The sequence below is a fragment of the Suricata suricatta genome, chromosome 1 (genome assembly GCF_006229205.1).
Source record: "Suricata suricatta isolate VVHF042 chromosome 1, meerkat_22Aug2017_6uvM2_HiC, whole genome shotgun sequence".
NCBI classification, from domain to species: Eukaryota; Metazoa; Chordata; class Mammalia; order Carnivora; family Herpestidae; genus Suricata; species Suricata suricatta.
In genome coordinates this window covers 99,584,783-99,604,020 of record NC_043700.1, presented here as the reverse complement: position 1 = coordinate 99,604,020, position 19,238 = coordinate 99,584,783, and the positions used below count along the sequence as shown (strand labels likewise).

Here is a 19,238-nt window from a genome sequence, read left to right as displayed (position 1 = left end):
GCATGACAAAGGTATTTCATGAAGTTTTAGTTATTTTCATTGATTTTTACACTTGTATAGTAATTTTTTCATGTAATTACTGAGCTCTTTTCCACAAAGCAGAATCTAGTGTCTTAATGGTAGCACTTAATGAAATATGTCCAAACTTCTTTGAATTTTCAGTATATGTAAACATATTCGCCCTGTGTGTGCATTGCATGACATGACAGTATGTGGCTCCAGTGACCTCTTTGTGGTCTTAGTTATATGTTACAGAGTTTGATGCAAAGCTCAGTGAGTAAAAGGAAATTTCTTGTTAGCCCAATGTTAAATCTTGTTGTCCCAAAGGATAGAGATACTGTGTTCAATGGAGCCCTTTTCCTGTTTCTGTCACTTCCATGTCCTCATCCAGATCTGGGAGAAAGAAAAAGAGGTTTTCCTACAGACCACACACCAGCTCATCTGCCTAACAGCTTGCCACTTGTGCCAATCAGAGGACAAAAACTTGCTCATTTAATGCTGCAGAATGAATGTATGATACTCTATTTTATTTTGCTTTTCAGACTATATTTTCTGTGAGTCCCGCTCAAGTGATACAAATGTGCTGCAATGGTGACATAAACTATCGGAGACTGGAAAAGTAGATGAGCACCATCTTTTCTCCTTTTTTATGGTGCTTCTATTGGAACAGTCTGAGGAAAGCATATCCAGCATGAGTTTTATCATGAAGCTTCACAGACACTTTCAAAGGACCGTTATTCTGCTTGCCACATTTTGTATGGTGAGCATTATTATTTCTGCATATTACCTGTACAGTGGCTACAAACAGGAAAATGAACCCTCTGAGCTGATGTCAGAAGTAGACTGTGGGGACTTCCAGCACCCATCACACAGGCTCATGGAAGTCAAGACAATGAAGATTTCCGATGCCCCGAAGACAGACCCCACAGTCCTGGTGTTTGTGGAAAGCCAATACTCATCGCTTGGTCAAGACATAATTATGATTCTAGAATCCAGTAGATTCCAGTATCACATTGAAATTGCTCCTGGAAAGGGGGATCTCCCAGCACTTATAGAAAAAACTAAAGGCAAATATATTCTAATTATTTATGAGAATATATTAAAGTATATAAACATGGATTCTTGGAACCGAAGCCTTTTAGATAAATACTGTGTGGAATATGGTGTGGGTGTCATTGGATTCCACAAAACTAGTGAGAAGAGCCCACAGAGCTTTCAGTTGAAAGGTTTCCCTTTTTCCATATATGGAAACCTTGCAGTAACAGATTGTTGTATTAATCCCCATTCTCCATTGCTTCGTGTGACCAAATCTTCCAAACTTGAAAAAGGTTCTTTACCTGGAACTGACTGGACAGTGTTCCAGATTAATCACTCAGCCTACCAACCAGTAATATTTGCCAAAGTAAAGACCCCAGAAAACCTTTCTCCTCCCATCTCTAAAGGTGCTTTTTATGCCACTGTCATACATGACTTGGGGCTTCACGATGGAATTCAAAGAGTTTTTTTTGGCAACAATTTGAATTTTTGGTTGCACAAGCTCATCTTCATAGACGCTGTCTCCTTCTTGTCAGGAAAGAGACTGACACTGTCCTTGGACAGGTATATTCTTGTGGATATTGATGATATTTTTGTGGGAAAGGAGGGAACAAGAATGAACACCAATGATGTTAAGGTAAGGCTTTTTATCTCAAAGTTTCAACGCTTAGGTCATCTCTCAGAAGGTTTACCCGCTGTCTCAGTTTTTCTGGGAGCTAAGGGATTTCCCAGGATGTGGGATTTTCATTTTATTGGAAAGTCTTAGGCAAACTGGGATGAATTGGCTTCCCTCAGCTTTATATGAGATACAGGGCTATTTCTCTCTGAATCAAGAAAAGTGAAGGCTGTGCTGAAGGCCTGGATGTGGCAGGATCCCGAAGTGTTTTTCCATGTGTACGTAAAACTAGAGTAGAAACCAACTTGTTTAATTAACTTTCCAGAAACTATCTACCTTAGAAAACTCTTACTAAGATTTTAGTTCATTTAAATATGAAATCAAAGTGAATTTGTTTTAATGAAAATAAATACTCCCACAAATTTTCAAGAATTAAAGATCTCATAAGTAGCAAGTTCAGATATTTTTGGAAGTCAAATGTGCAACTCATTTTCTCTTATTATTTTTTTGAAACTGAAAATCAGCACTACTAAATATGGAGGGCTATGAATATACAAACTTACTTATTCATATATAAACATAAGGATTTAAATCAAGGTTCAGAATTCATTGAACACTTTTAGTACATATATGAAGCCCATTATGCTGCATTTAAATGCTATTCAATTTCTAATTGTATCAAACTGTCGCCCTTAAGTAGAAAACATTTATTTGAAGATAGTTGATCATTGTGAATTAATTGTGTTACATAAACAACTAGTTGTTTAATATTAATGAAATTCAAAATTAAAATGATCTACACTTATCTTTCTTTCCAATTCAAAATACTATAGGTTTCTATCTTCCTTAGACTGCATAACGATTTCTCATAAAAGTGAAAGGAGAGATTTTGATATATATTTTTTTATTCTGTACAGCTTTGACCTTCTGGTAAAATACAAAGGACTAAATCCAGTGGAAAAAAATCTTGAAAACTGCATTCTTTTCTATAGACACTGTACATCTGGCAAATAATAGTAATGTTCATCACACTAGTTAAATGAGCTAAGAATACCAGAAGGACCATTAAATGTTACAAGAGTGTGTGAAAACTGAAAAGAAAAAAGTCCATATTTCTTTACAATATTTTATACTCTTCTTTTTAACTCAGTAAAAATGAATTAATAAAGAAGTTGTACTTAGGTTTTCAATAAATCTTACAAAATATACTTTGAGAATTGTTGCTAAATTAAAACCAAGTTGGTAGTTTAAACATTATGCACCTGAAAATTACAAACAGTATATAATTCTCTTCCAATTTTTTCATTTCAAAATATTATGATAAAAATGTTTTTAATGTTTTACTTCTGAAGTATAATTCTTTAAAACTGGCAAGACATGTTGTTAATGCCATTTAAAAATGTGCTAGATAAATCTCTGAGGTTTATATGCAAACCCTATTATCTCCTCTAAAGTTATACAAAATATAAAACGCCTTCAGTGCTTTCAAGGTTAAGCCATTTTTAAGGGGTATAAAAAATTAAACACATTACAATTGAACACATTTAATAAGAATTCAGCGTGTATAAAATATTTAATGAATTGCTCATTTAGATAGGAATATATTTTCTAACCAATCTGAAGGCTTAACAGAAAGTATATTTAGAATTATTTGGACTTTTAAACTACTTCTAAATTATATCTGTGATTGAGCGTCAAAACACTAATTCATTGTATGCAGTTACCCTGAGAGTCTAAACGTTTGCTTTCTCATTCTTTCCTTCTTTCTTTCTCTTTCATTTATTCATCCTGTAACTAGTTATTAAGCATGTACTACATGTGAAGTATTTTTGATAATATGCAGATAGAATCATAAGCCATAGCCACCACATTCCTTTGGAAGAGAGGGTGAGGGAAGGATAGTAATAAAGCCCAGAAAGCACATAGTTGGTGATTGGGTTGATCATCTACCTGCTCAGTAACTGTTTGAGCCATACCGTATGCCAGGGACAGAGGCACACAGTAGAGATACAAAGGTAAATAAATCATGACTCCTCTCTTAAGAAGTTTACAGTCGTAGGGGTGGGGTGGGTGCTGATAAGCAGGTAATAGTTTGCTTGTGGTAAATACAATAGGAAAGGTGTCTACATGGGTTTATATAAGTAATGCTGTGGGAAACACTATACTATGTGCTATGTATCTGAAACTATTAAGTGCTATTAAGCAGGGCAGAGTTTGAAGGCAAGGCTAGAGCAATATAATGATTTGGGAGGCTGCAGCAGTGGTATTTCAGGCAAAAGGAAATTTCTTAAAACTGGGAAATGATAAAGAATGGAGAGAGAAGGACCAATTTAAGAACTATTTAAGAGAAAACTGAACAACTTACTAATGGGATCAGTGGAGATGAAAGAGAATATAATCAAGGGTAACATTAAAATTGTTAGCATAGGTGAATTATAGTTGGTTATTCCAACAACACAGAGGAGAGAGCAAGAAGATCATAGTGAAGGTAATTAGATGCCCTATTAAAAATGTTAAATTATTGAAGTGCATCGGAGATACACAGGTACAGATGTTTAGCAGTAGTTGGCTCACAAGAGAAGTCTGGATAGCAAGTATACTTTCTATCGAGGGAATGGCTCAACGCATGAAAGCATGTGAGATCAACCAGGGAAAGGGTTTATAGGATAATAATGGAAGAAGCCTGAGTATAGAATCTTAAGAAAAATCATCTTTAAGGAAACAAGCAGAGATTATGTCATTAATAAGAGTGAAAAAGAACAGCATCAGAGACTAAGAAGCCATGATGTTGTACAGTAGTCCTCCCCTTTACCTGTGATTTTGTTTTCCATAGTTTCAGATACCAGCAGTCATCCATGGTCGGGAATCAGATGATCCTCCTGACTCAAGGTCGTGAGGCCAATAGTGGGCTAACATATATCACAATGCCTATGTCGTTCACCTCACTTCATCTCATCACTAGGCATTTAGTCATCTCACACCATCACTAGAATGGTGAGGACAGTATAGTAAGATATTTTGAGAGAAACCACATTCACATAACTTGTATTACAGTATATTATAATTATTCTACTGTATTATTGTTAATCTTTTTCTTGCCTAAATTAGATTTCATCATAGGGGTGTATGTATATGAAAAACCATACATAGGCTTTGGTACTATCTACAATCTAAGGCATCCACTGTTGGTTTTGGAATATTTCCCCCATGAATAAGGCGGACTAGTACATAGGCCTTGGGGATAGAAAATTTCAAGGAGGGTATGATCAGCAGTATAAAGTCCAGCAGCAGTTGCCACTGAGGTGAGGTGGTAAAAGATGAAGGTTGTTCGAGACTCTGGCAAACTCCAGGGGAATGCAGCCATCGAGGCAGAGGCATAGTTGCAGGAAGTTCAGGAGTAAATTAGAGAGTTAAGAGATGGCAGAGAGAGAGTGTAGAATACTCAGAGGAGAAATTTTGATGTGAGGGCGAGAAGAGAAGTCAGCTGGAGGGTGAACTGGAGTTAGGGTGACCAACCATCGTGGTTTCCCTAGAGTGAGAGCATTCAGTGTTAAAACTGAGTCCCAGGCAAACTGGGCTGACAGGCCTCCCTAACCAACTCGGGTAAGGGAGACTTCACCGGACCTTCTTTTCTCTGAAGAGAGATCAAAGAGCATGTGATCTGGGAAAAGGTCGTGGATATGGTAACTGAAAGTATGTAACTACTAGAAATATTTTTAATCAAGTTCTTTTATTGAATTATTACCACTTATGAAGAATATTCTATTTTCCCTGTTTAAATTATTAGGAAAATTGAAAGGAATCTGAGAAAATTAAAGGTGACGTTGAATGTTTCCTGCAAAATTAGCAGGATGGGGCATAGCATATACATTTTAATTATTATACTAATCATTTCAAAAGTATTATTTTTTCTTTATGTGTAACCAAAAACAAAATGTGTTTCCTCATTTAATTGGAAAGTTAGAATTAGCAATACAATATCAGTCTTTACCTATTTTGCTGCCAACTATTACGAGTACTTGATAAAGAGCCTCAAAGTGACATAAGAAACTGAAATGGCACAAAATATATAACTCTCCATGAGGAAGAAAAAAAATGGAGACCTAAGGTGTTGTGCTTATTAGTTGCAGAATTTATAAGCTCCAAGGCATAGCCCTTAAAGAATGAAGGAACATATAGTTTAGATAATTACTATGTTCTTTAAAAGTGTCAGTACTAATTTCAGTCCCACTGAAGTCAGAAAAAGGGTGTGTGTGTGTGTGTGTGTGTGTGTGTGTGGGTGGGTGTGGGTGTGTGTGTGTCTTATTGAACTGTGTGGACAAAGGGTGCCTGGATGGCTCAGTTGGTTGAGCGTCCAGCTTTGGCTCAGGTCATGATCTCATGGTTCATGGGTTGAAGCCCCACATCGGGCTCTGTGCTGACAGCTAGCTCAGAGCCTGGAGCCTGTCTTCAGATTTTGTATCTCCCTTTCTTTCTGACTCTTCCCTGCTCATGCTCGCTCTCTCTCTCTCTCTCTCTCTCTCTCTCTCTCCCCCTCTCCCTCTCTCAAAAATAAATAAAACATTGGGAAAACATTTTTTTAAAAATGAACTGTGTGGACAAGACTTGTCTAAAATTCACCATGGACTCGTTTTGTGATATTCCTAGTTGTTCTTGTTCTAGGCCCTGTCCTTAGACTTCCTGAGACCAAGTGTACAGAAAGGGTTTTGGTGATGGAAAGTGGTGTATAAATAGATGTTTCTACCATAAAAGCATTTTAAAGCTATAGATGAAAGCACAGCGTGACCAAGTGAACATTAACAATTCACATTCTGCCTTGGAAGAGTGAATTCACTCTTGGCCCAAGATCCATGATACCTTTAGATTTAGAGCATATCCTATAACATTTCACCCCTAAGACAGCTGTGAAGTAGAAGAGGGAAGGGGGCCTTTCAAAGTTTTACTGAACACTCTGCAGCTATACTCTCAACAAATCAAAGATGTATATAGCACTCTCTTCCTCTTGTGTTTCAGCCTCCTCCTTTTAAGGTAGGCACACGTTGTCTTTTTGACAAACTTTCTAACATCCATGAGAAAATGAGGCATATCAGCACACTAGAGGTGCCTGTAGCAGATTATAGATTGGAGGTTCTCAGCACCCCTTTCTACCTCCACGGTACCCCCAGTCTTTTCCGCTAGTCTCTGTAGGTGTCCATCCTTAATTTGGCTGTGGTAGATCGGCCCTTAAAAAATCTACTAAAAGTGGCCTTAAGAGAGGGAAGTTCTTAAATCTTTAATACGATGTCATCAGTGACTTTATCATTATTTTCCTCAGTAACTAAAGATCCCAGAGTGCCTAGGGAAAAGAAAGTGCTGAAAATAGAAGTAAGAAGAGCCATAAAGGTCTGAGAAATAAGTGGTATCAGGCTCAGAAGACAGACTTGGCTGACTTCTCAGTGTTGCTAGGGGCCGACCCCTGGAGGCTGTAATTGGAGTGTAAAGGTGATCTCTATGCTGTCTGACTTCACTCTCATAAGAATATTCCTTACCCCAGCCAAAGGAAAGCCAGAGGCCTCATAAAGTCGTTGAAAAAGAATTTAACATACTAAATGTCTGGAGGGAGGGTTGGGGTAGGCTACAGCAATCAATTATCCTGTCATATGTAAAAATAGAAAGGAAACAAAAATTTCTCCCGATAGTTCACTATTTATTATAGCTCTGAATGGATGTCAAAACCTACACAACACCAATCCCCCCCTCTCCCTGACTCTCATATTTCTCTAATTCCTTTCCTTTTTCTCTGATGTTTCTTTCTTTTGTTTGCTGATTTTCATTCTAATTACAATTTGGTCTAAAAGCCTGTTGTCTTCTTGAAACTAAAAATATTTTAAATTTGCCGGAATCACTTTATTGGATATAATAGTGCTTGTGTACTTGACAAAAACAAATATTCTCCAGTTAAATTATATCTATTACTTCAACCTTGTTAACTGCGTTGTTCAAATCTCCTGTGTTCTTACTGTTCTCATATTTTTGTGGAGGCAGGGGAAGGAACAGGGTGTAATACTTGATGTTACCAAAGGAAGTGTGTTTAATTCAACTCTGATAGTGCATTGTAAATATTTCCTTGTGTTTCTGTCAATTATCACCTTATATAATTTAAAGCTATCTTATTTAAATATATATACACATTTATATTTACATGATATTTATGCATTAATTTAATATTTTGTCATTCTATGGTGACTTTAAAGCTGACAGATTTTGGGGGGTTACTATTTGAAAATTATACATTATCTCCTCTTCATATTTGTTCTCTCTTCTCTCTGTGTCTTTACATTATAAATTAGTTTTAAAAACAACTTGTCAATTTTCTTTTTATCTACATTGTCAGTATTTGTCTTTTAGTTAACAAGATCAATCTACATACACTTGATTTGGCTATCAATGTGTATATTAATTTGAGCTATCTTATTTTCTGCTTTCTATTTGTCCCACTTGTTCTGTTTCTTTTTCTCCTCTGTTTTTTATTGCCTTTATTATCAAGTTTCTTTCTTTGTTCTACCCACTCCTGGCTTGAAATGTATATATTTTATTTCTGTTCTTCTCTTAGTTCCTCCAGAAATTTAAACATATGTTCTAAACCAGTGCTAATATTAATCAGTATCTTCACACCTCAGTCAAAAAGTGCAAAGTACTTTATCTCCAATTATGCCCACTCTCCTCTGGCCAACAAGCCATTCTTGCTTGTTTTGGACATTAACTATATTGTTGATGTTGCTTAATCCCAGATTTTAGACATTATTATTTTTACTACCATGGAAGTTTTTATTAGTTTGGCCTATTCCTTTTCAGCAGAGAAGCCAAAATGAGACCATTATCATAGAATTTAGATCATGTCCTTCTGTTCAAAATCCTCCACTGACTTCTAGTCTTAACACTAAAAGCTAAATTCTCCCAACCTTTTATAGCCTCTCTCTCTGCTGTAACCTCTGTAACCTCCTGCTTAGCAGTTTTGCACTCGCTGTTCTTTCTGCCTAAAATTCCTCAAAAATTGGTGCATGGCTCGCTTTCTCCCTTCCTTCAGTTCTTTACTCAAATATTACTTTCTCAGTGAAGTATTCTCTGACCATTCTTTTTAAAATGCCAACTCCCAAACCTCCCTATCTTTTCCTGCTAATTTTTCTCCCTAGCACTTACGATCATCACTGGTGTGCTCCCCAGGACCTCACACAGGCTCACCAGAACAATTGTGTGTCTCTTCCCCGTGACATAGCCAGCAGTTGGAATTTGGCATGGAGAAAGCATTTATATGACAGAAATTGGCAAACGCACAGATGCAGGCTCCCCCCCACCCAAGAACCAGTTAGTAAAGGGTTAACAGCATACTACTACTACTACTACTACTACTACTACTACTACTACTACTACCGAACATACCATATATATTTAGTTATTCATGTTGGTTTGTGACTTTGGCTACTAAAATATAAGCTCCATGAGGGTAAGATTTTCTCCTCTGTTCTGTTCACTGAGGTATTCCCTTAAGCGTGCCTGGGTCAGTATATATTTATTGAATGAATGAATCTCATTCTTCTCGAAACACATCCTTTAGAACTTGTTTTAAGTCAGTTTGTTTAGATTTAGAGTTGATTCAAGGTAAACGCTCTCAGATTTTTTATGGAATGCAAATGCCTTTATTCAGCCTCATCTTAGAAAAGTAGTTTTGTTGAGTTTACAATGCTTAGTTTACAGCTCTTACAGCTTACCCTTACGGCTCATCCTAGGATAATTATGGATCCATAGGAATCACCTGAATGCATATGCTAGTGGAATATGTCAGAATCCACTGGTCCCTAATTATTTTACATTTGTCAAAAACTTAGGCAATTTAGGACTGTTCTTATGAATGTATATGAAACATTTATTTCTTTTTTAGTTTGGGAATACCTATTTATAAATTTGATATAATGTGATTTATAATATGCAGGAAAAATATCACTCTCAATATTATTATAAGACTCTAATCATCATAGTGTGCTAGCAGTTATACAAATAATTATTTCAAGGAAATAATTTTCTGGAAATAGTTTTTGGCAATAATTTAACATAAGGAAATAAGATAATAGTTTAGGCAAAGGGAAAAAACTATTTCATATCCATTATCAACATATACTTAATAAATTTTATTAAACTTGTTAAATTGAGATAGAATATATTTCTATTACTAATATTAAGGAGTTGTTTGTTACCCAATAACACTCTAAAGCAATCAGTTCTAAATCATTTCAAGGAGACAAATGCTATTGCTGAAAACCACATGAATGTATAAACAGAATATTTGGTGACTAGTTACCTTTTTAAAGGCCTAATACAATGAGTCCTTTCCAAACATGACCGAGACCAGAGCCATCATTGATGGTACTGGAGCCCAGCCAGGCAGTCACACTAGACCAGCAGATGAGAAGGTAAAATCTCTGAGTAAAGACTTAGATTCTAGAGAGATTCCATTCAGTTCAGAAAATTATTAATATCTATTCTGTCAAAGTGCTGTGATAGGGATTTCAAGGGCTACACTGATGAATGATGAAACATTTTTTTGTAAAGAAAGTAAAAAAACAAAGGTGAAAATTATGCTATTTACCAGTTACTCAGTTGTGCCCTTCTCTAGATTGAGAGTAGAGTTATTAGAGTTTTTATTTTTTTAATATTCCATAATTCTAAGAAGTAAATCAAAATATAAAGGGATCTTCTTTTGTATTTTTGTGATGATAGCTTATAATGTTAGGCCTATGAAGACATAGTTCTTTCATAATGATTTGCTTGGTGGTACTTCTCTACTCCCCAAACAGGTCTTCTTGTTGAGTTTTACTTTAAGTATCGTTTTAAGTATTTTACATTTGTTGTCATTTCACACTCCCCAAAATCCTATAAAACAATGACTATAAGTACCATCACTCTATCTAAAGAAACAGATTCATATGCTATGACTGACTTGCCTCAGATCTTAAAATTAGCAAGTGGCAGTCCCAGAATATAAAATGCAGGCCCACCTGGCTCAAAAGGCTGAGATTTCCACCTCCTGTTGCTTGCCAGCTGTATCCTAACACAGCATTGTGGTGACCATACCAAATCCTTCCTTCCAAATCCCACTTTATAGTAAATTACATCCATGACAAGTCTATTATAGCTTAATGGGCCACATCTGAAGCTTTGCTGTGGATTTAATTATAAATGTGCAACAAAACTGAGTATCCATCACTTCTTGGAATGCCTTGCCCTTTATAACTGCAATGATGTGGACAAGGGAGATTTTACTTTAAGATTTGAGTTAACGGTGTCTTCTTTCTAGGCATTTTTGCCTGCAATTCTGGTAAATGTTATCAATTTAGCAGTTTGTGATGAATTAGGGTGGCATAGTGACAGATACTTTTGGTACTAGATTAATTAAAGAATAATATAAATTGTCCATAATTTAGATAATTTAACTTTTTTCTATCTGTATGTACTCAGATTTTACAATCCTTGTAATGTTTTAATGTGCTTTACACAGGCGTTTTAAAATTTCTTTAAGTGCACACACACAAAAAAGAAAAACATGAAGAAAATTCTGGTATGTTGTCTCAGTCCCTGAGAAACATGAACCAATAGCTAAAGCACTTTTTTATACTTAACTTTCATAGGCTATTTCTGGGTAATGAAACTGTAGCCTGGGATACAAAAGAGATCTTAACATCATAATGTTGGTATAAAATGAATTATTAGATAGACTTGACAGTTTATGGACTGTTGATAGGCAAAGGAAATACAGTCAACTTATTTTATTAAACTTCTAAGTGGACTTAATTTTTTAAAATATTAAAATTTGCTCATTTGGTGCATGTTAGAATTTTACCTTAAAAGATTAGGTGCTCTTTCATTTTTGTCTTACTAAATACAATGATTATAAATCATATGAGTAATTAATTATGCCAATTACTAAAAATCTGTATATTTGTTTTCTATTGCTGCTGTAACAAATTACCACCAACTTAGTGACATAAAACAACCCCCATTTGTTATTCTACAGCTCTGAAAGCCAGGGGTCCAACATGGGTCTCCCTGGGTTAAGTACAAGATGTGGTCAGGGCCCTTTCTGGAGGCCCTGAGAACGAATGCATTGTCTCACCTTTTCCATCTTCTGTAGTCCACCCACATTCCTTGGCTCACGTTTCCTTCCTTCACCTTCAAAGACAGCAGTGTGGTATCTCTCTCTGTATTTCTTTCATAGCCACATGTCCCTCTGGCTAAAACTGGGAAGGTTTTCCACTTTTAAGGACCCATGTGATTAGATTCGTCTACCCGGATTATCTCCATCTCAAGATGCATCTACAGAATCCTCACCAAAGAAAGTAACACATTCACAGGTTCCTGGAATTAGGACTCAGACATCTTGGTGGGGGAGAGGAGAGGCCTTTTTTTGCCTAATGCCACCTATGCCCTTCATGTAATTATGCCGGTAATTCCTAGAGCTACTCTATCCCCCAACTAATTTTACTACTGTTCTCACTGGGACATGAAATTTTCAGGACAGATATATAATCAAATAATTCATTTAATTCTCTGAGCCAATAGTAATTAAATGAGGACAATTAAATTATTGTTTTTAAACTCATCATAATCCTTACACTGTAAAAGTTAACATGGGAAAGCAAATAAGCCTTTCTTCATGGGTGTAATTTAAGAACATTAGCTCTCTGAAGGATGCTGAGTAGGAGCAGATAGGTGACTAGAAGTGCATCCATTATTAAACTAATTAAAAAACAAATTTAAAAGTCATTAAGACCACCACACAGTTACTAAAGCACTGGTCACCTGTTTCATTATGCTTTGGTTTTTTTCCTCTTTTCATTTTATCTTATCTTACATTCACCTCAGATTTAGTACTGTTATTTTATCAGCCTTTTTCTCTTAGGAATCCTTACCCTAATCCAAAAACCATGGAATTCTGTTCCATGTGTTCATCCCTTTTCACTTTTGCTACCTTGTTTTGATTCTCTGGTGTTCAGATTTGTACAGCATTGCTTCTTTTCTCCCCAGTTAGAGTTACATATTTATTTTTACGTAACTCGCTATCTCTTTTTTTTCTCCAAACTATATATACTGAGTAGAAATAGCTTTCCAAAAAAAGAAAAAAAGGATGAAACATTGTTTGTAGAGATTAAACCAGCTGGTTGGGGCATTAAATCATCTATCCTAAAAAGGGCCGGGGTGGGGGTAGTTCATCACTATCTTTACCTTGAATGAAATAATCTAATACACCAAAACAACATACAGCAGAGCCATTCCTTTCTTAGGAATCCTAAGGGATGAGGTATTTGAGTTCACACAGAAAGACAACTCACTTGATACTCTCGAGTAATTGAATTGAGTGGTTTTGACAGTAAGCTGTTCAAAGGTTAGAGTTGCTGTCATCAAGATAGTTAATAGCTGTGTCCTGCCAGACTGTGGATTTCTGACACACTGAAAAGTACCTTGAAGACATTTTGTGAATCATTTTAACAAAAATTATCTCACAGTATTTTCAAAACCAAGAAGGTATTATAAATATAAAGAAAATTCATTTTAACTCGTATATTTGCTTTGACAAACATAGGTTAATATTCAAAAGGTTTTTACATAATTTACTAATCTGCTATGAAATATAATAAGCATTTAAAGGGAGTAAAGGGAGGAAACACTTTCCCAATCTTTATTATTTCTTATCTGACACAGGGCAGTGTCAGTGACTGAGGGACAAATGAGCAATGAAAAAGGAAATCTGTATTTTTCAGTCTTGTTAAAACTTCCTCACTGATGCTAGATCTCCAGAATCATTGTCACTTGCAACTTCACAAAAACTAATTCGTATTCAATCATTGTTCCCAGAGAAGACCCAGTTGTTCATTGTACTCAAAAAGGTTCTGTCTCCCTAAATGGGATCAGTCTCTAACGGATGCCAGTGACAGGAGGCTGTTCATCATCCCTTTGGGATAGTTCAGAGCCAAAGCAGAGGCCTGGCGTTCAATGCTCTGTACTTAGAAATTGACACAATGTCAATGCAACATCCCCAAGAACAAGGAGAGCCTAGGAAGATAATTAACTGCACATCTTTATTTTTAAGCTGCAATAGTTTTCAGGCTATTTTAACTGAAAGTCTCTAAGGAGCAAAATCATTACTGAACGTAAGCTAACCCTTCAAGTCACTCACACATTGTCATATGTGGCCATACTTCACTCCATATGCAACAGTTTGTATTGTTATTGTTGATGACCCTAAAATACAGATTATTTAACATCATCAGGGATTAATAAACTTTTAATTTGCAAATGAATAAAAATCAGAGTGATACAGTATTTGTTTTAAAGAAACAATCCAATAATTTACCATTAGTTTCATCTTAAACAGTCTTTTACTCAGAGATGTTTAGATGTATTTATTCACTTACCAAGATGAGACTGTTTTCATGAGTTTCCAAATCACAGAAAAGGCAAAATAATCATTTTTCAATGATTTTTTAAATGCTTGTTTAAAAATGTAGATTTCCCATGAGGCACCTGAGTGGCTCAGTCAGTTGAGCATCTGACTCTTGATTTTGGCTCAGGTCATGATCGCATCCAACTTCGGCTCAGATCATTATCTCATGGTTCGTGGGTTTGAGCCCCATGTGGGGCTCTGTGCTAACAACTCAGGGCCTGTAGCCTGCCTCAGGTTCTATGTCTCCCTCTCTCTCTGCCCCTCCCTCTCTTGCACTCTCTCTCATTCTCCTCTCTTGCTCTTTCTCAAAATTAAACATTAAAAATTAAAAATTAAAATAAATAAATTAAAAGAACCTCACTAATATATAGGGACAAGAGCCCTGCATCCGACTCTGTACTGAGCACAGAGCCTACTTGAGATTCTCTCTGCCTCTCTCCCCTGGTCATGCGCGCTCGCTCTCTCTCTCTCTCTCTCTCTCTCTCTCGCTCTCTCTTGCTCTCTCTCTCTCACTCTCTCTCTCTCTCTCGCTCTCTCTCTCTCTGAAATAAAAATTTTTAATGCAGATTTTCCAATCCTACACTCGCAGATTTTTGACTTGGGAGATCTAGGGAGAATCTAGGAATAGGTATATTTAATATGCTTGTCTAGATGATTCAAATGCAGTTGATAAACATGCTCGTCTGGGAAATACTGATTTAAATAAACTGTATTCAATATTATTGCAAAATATAAAGACCTGTATCCTATTACCTTTCTCTGTAGAGAAAATGATTTTATATAAAAAGATTTAATTCTACATATATATGCAAATATATAATGGAAAGAGATCATAACAGAATTAGAATTAATAGTTTTGTGACTGAGTTCAAACTGGGGCCAGAAGAATTCTTACTTTCACTTATTTTTTAGCCATACCAACAGCAAGACTGCATGACAGTGTTTTAGCAAATGTGTATACATTGAAACTTCTTGTGCAGCTTCTACATGAAGGCAGAGAAGCAGAGGATTTGGGGAAATGATCCAATAAATAGATGGCTTAGTATAAGCTACTAAGAAGACTAACGGATACTTTTTTTTTCTCCATAATATTTTATTGTCAAATTGTTTTCCATACAACACCCAGTGCTCTTTCCCCCAAGTGCCCTCCACCATCACCACCACCTCTTTTCCCCCCTCCCCCTTCCCCTTCAACCCTCAGTTCATTCTCAGCATTCAATAGTCTCTCAAGTTTTGCATCCCTCTCTCTCCCCAACTCTCTCTCCCTCCTCCGTTCCCCCTGATTCAAAATAACTAACGGTGCATTGCTTCTGTGATCTTTCAGGAAACTGAATATTAGGTCAGTCAGAAGAAAGACTCCAGAGACAAAGAGAGGTCCCCAAGCAGGAGGTTTAAGAACTAGTACAGGGAAGTGGTATACGAGGGAGGGAAAGAATGCGGGGGGGGGGAGGAAGGACCAGAGTAAGGGGGATGCGGGAGAATGAGAAGGAAGTATGGGATATATCCTTTTAGGTGTAACTTAATGTGCTTATAATGTGATATCAAAGAAATCACAAAGGTTAGGCTTGAGTTATAGGTAGGATAGAGGTACCTCAGCTTGAATTATAGGAAGGATAGAGGTTCTCCAAAAAATTGTTAACAAGGGGACTATTTTTTAATGAGGAAAAGAAATTTTGTGTTAAGAAGCTCTAAATATTTGTCTCCAAGAAACTACAAATAGAGGGGGCTAGGTTTGTTTGTTTTTTCCAAAATGAAAATAAATTTTCATTGATTTCAAATATGTAAAATAATACATGTACTTTTTGCATTACTTTATTATTATTTTATTTTATTTCATTAATTTTTAAATTTTTGGATTTATATAATTGTGACTGTGGGTGAACATGATCATATATGTTTACTGCCTATTTGTTTTTCTCTTTCAAAAATTGCCCTTTGTCCATTTTTCCATTAGGATATTAATTGTTGTTACTGATCTATACAGTACTTTCTTTTCACAAAGAAAAAGACATGTACCAGTTGGAGGTGATGGTCTCTGCACTCTTTTTTGCCCCCAATTTAACATGTCATAAATTATTTTCATTCATTCATTTAAGTCAAGTGAGGATTTAGTTTCCTTATGCTTATAGTCCCTGTAGTCAGTTATCATTTTCCCTTTTATTTCACATTCCATAAATAAACAGTATGTTTCTAAGTTGATATATAACCTTTCTGTATCAATATTCTCAGAAAACCTCATGAAAATTCTCATAATTAAAAGAAACTTGGGGAGCCTGACTGGCTCAGTCATTGGAGCATGCAACTCTTGATCTCAGGGTCAGGAAGTCATGAGTTTGAGTCCCACTTTGGGCATAGAGTTTCCTTTAAAACAAAAAATGGGCAGCTGGGTGGCTCTGTTGGTTAAGCATCCAACTTCGGCTCAGGTCATTATCTCGCAGTTCGTGGGTTTGAGCCCCATGTGGGGCTCTGTGCTAACAACTCAGGGCCTGTAGCCTGCCTCAGATTCTATGTCTCCCTCTCTCTCTGCCCCTCCCTCACTTGCACTCTCTCTCACTCTCCTCTCTTGCTCTTTCTCAAAATTAAACATTAAAAAATTAAAAATTAAAATAAATAAATTAAAAGAACCTCACTAATATATAGGGACAATGTTTATACAACCTCCTTCAGAAGATACCAAGTCATGGAAGCCCACAAACTGGTCCACAGTGACCAGCTCGCTGACATGTAACCACTCAGAGCCTCATTCTGTCCTATAAAGATGGGAAGGGAAACAATGCACCACTTTGGTCAGAGAGCCATTGTGAGAATGCAGTGAACCTATGAATGTGGAAGCATGTTACAAATTATAAATTATTATTTCTGGGTTTGGTTTCTTTTTCTGAGATAAGAGAGTTGGATTTAATCATTTCTAAAGTTTCCACAAGTTCTAACTATGAGGCCTTTAAAACATTACTAAGAGAAGCCCAGCACCAACTGATCTGAACAGAGTAATTGTATGGTGAAATAGGATGAGCAGAACATCCTTTTTCTGAGACTTAGATTTCCATCATCGGCCCACCTGTTATGCTTTGTCTGACAGCTCTAATGAAGGGCATGTTGTGAGAAGGTGTGGGTGAGCTTTCTGACTTCAGCATGTCAGGTGAGGTATATAATTCCAAGACACTCAGGTTTCCCTAAATATCCTATTATCCATCTATAACATACCTTATTAAAGTATCTAAAAGATCTTTATGTAATTATTTTTTTACCATCTGTTATTGCAATGCATCCCATAAACTTACTTTTAATTTGAAATTAACTTTCCAGCCCCTAGCTCTTATAAAATCCATGATCATTCTGTTCTACCCTCAAACATTTATAGACCTCAATCATTCTTCTCTTGGCTTTCACATTTTTATAGACTGAAAAGCTCTCTGTCATTTCATCTTTCTGCTTATTTACTTTTCCTTGCCAGTTGCATAGCTGAACATAATACATCTGCTGAAAAGAACATGGGAGCTAAAGTCAGACAGATCAGCCTGAGTCCAGATCTCCACTCTGCCCTCTCTACTGGAGTTACTCTGGGCAATTTTCTTAGCCTCTCTCACCATCAGTTTCCATATTTGTAAAATGAGAACAACACCAACTTCATAGCAAGTATGTCACCTGTAAGAGTTACTGTGGCTGTCTGTCAAATTCTGAATTCCGGTATGCCCTCAGTAAATTTAGGCACTATGTGTTATAAGCATACCATGTCCTGAGAGAGAATATTTGAGCAGCACTCTGGAAAGAATTCCAACATGAGTAAAATTAGTTCTTCTAAATAATGTAGAGGTATAAGATCAGCCAGAAGCAAATGAGACCATTTTTGCTCATCTACTCCAAAAATATTAATAGGTATCTACTATGTGCTAGGCATTCTTACAGGAACTGCTGGTACAGTGGCGGCCCAAACAGACACGTTCACTGCTAGCGTACACCTTACCTCTCTGACGAGAATAAGCAGACAATAAACATGTAAATGAATGAACAAATAACCTTGGGTACAGATGAGACAGTTCTGAAAACAGTGAATCACATTCAGTGAGATTAAGAGTGTTGGGGGTAGACACAGGGGAGTTCTGATTTGGAGAAACTGGATAGGAAAATCCTCTCTTATATGACATTTGAGCTGAGACTTCAAAGAAGAGACCAGCCTACCATGAATAATACAAAGATCTGGGATAAAAGAGTTCCATGCAAAGGGACTCTATGGAACAAGCTTAGTGTGGTTAAGAGGAGAAAAAGCATGAGGAGAGCATAGTGGATGTGAAGGAGCCTAAGGGGAGATTAGTTCAGAAAGGCAGGCAGGGAGAACTGTATGGTGTCTGGTAGACCATGGAGAGGAGTTTGGATTTTATCTAATTTCTGGGAGCAGCCATTAGACATCTTTGGCAAGGTAGTGATTTGGTCTGATTTATGTTAGAAAAATCATACTGGCTATCATATGGAGAATGGACTATAGAGAAAGTGGCCCTCCTAGACCAGCTAAGTACTGATGGCACTAAGAAAGATGGTGAGAAGATAACAGGTTTGAGATATATTTTAGAGATACAGCTGGAAGAACGTGCTAATGGATGGTATGTGAGGAGCTTCAGGAAAGAGTAGAACCAAGGGTAACTCTTAAGATTGGCCTGTCAGGTAGCTCCCTGGGTTGGGAAACACAGAAAGGAGAGGAGCCTCCTGCCGTGGCTATGAGAGCACGCACTGTGCACACAGATTAAGATGACATCCCATCTTCATTTATCAGCCTTGGCCAAGCTACTCAGCTTCTGTTCCTCAGTTTCCTTTTATGTAAAACTAGAACCCAATAGTAGTTACCTCATAGGTGTGACTTAAGGATTAAATGATTAAATATGTGTAAAGTAGTTAGGATAGTGCCTGTCTCATGGTATTACTTATTATTAAAGGGAAAAAAAGACCAAGAGTTCTCTTTTACACGTGTTAAGTGTATGATGTCTTTTAGGTGTCCAGCTGGAGTTGGGCAGGCAGCTGGGTGTGCAAGTCTGGAGTTCAGGGAGAAGTCAGGTGGAAAGATATAAACTGAAAACTCATTAGCATATTGATGATGTTTAAAGCCCTAGCACTGGATGA

At 36.7% G+C, this 19,238-nt stretch overlaps 1 protein-coding gene across 1 annotated transcript in view; it reads left to right on the top strand.

Annotated features, from left to right (window-relative positions):
- Nucleotides 1–580: 580 nt before the first annotated feature.
- NDST3 (N-deacetylase and N-sulfotransferase 3) overlaps nt 581–19,238 on the top strand; it is a 162,694-nt gene continuing 144,036 nt past the window's right edge. Inside the window, 1 exon segment of the mRNA XM_029941596.1 lies at nt 581–1,672. Coding sequence (XP_029797456.1) covers nt 650–1,672 — 1,023 coding nt within the window. The 5' untranslated portion in view covers nt 581–649.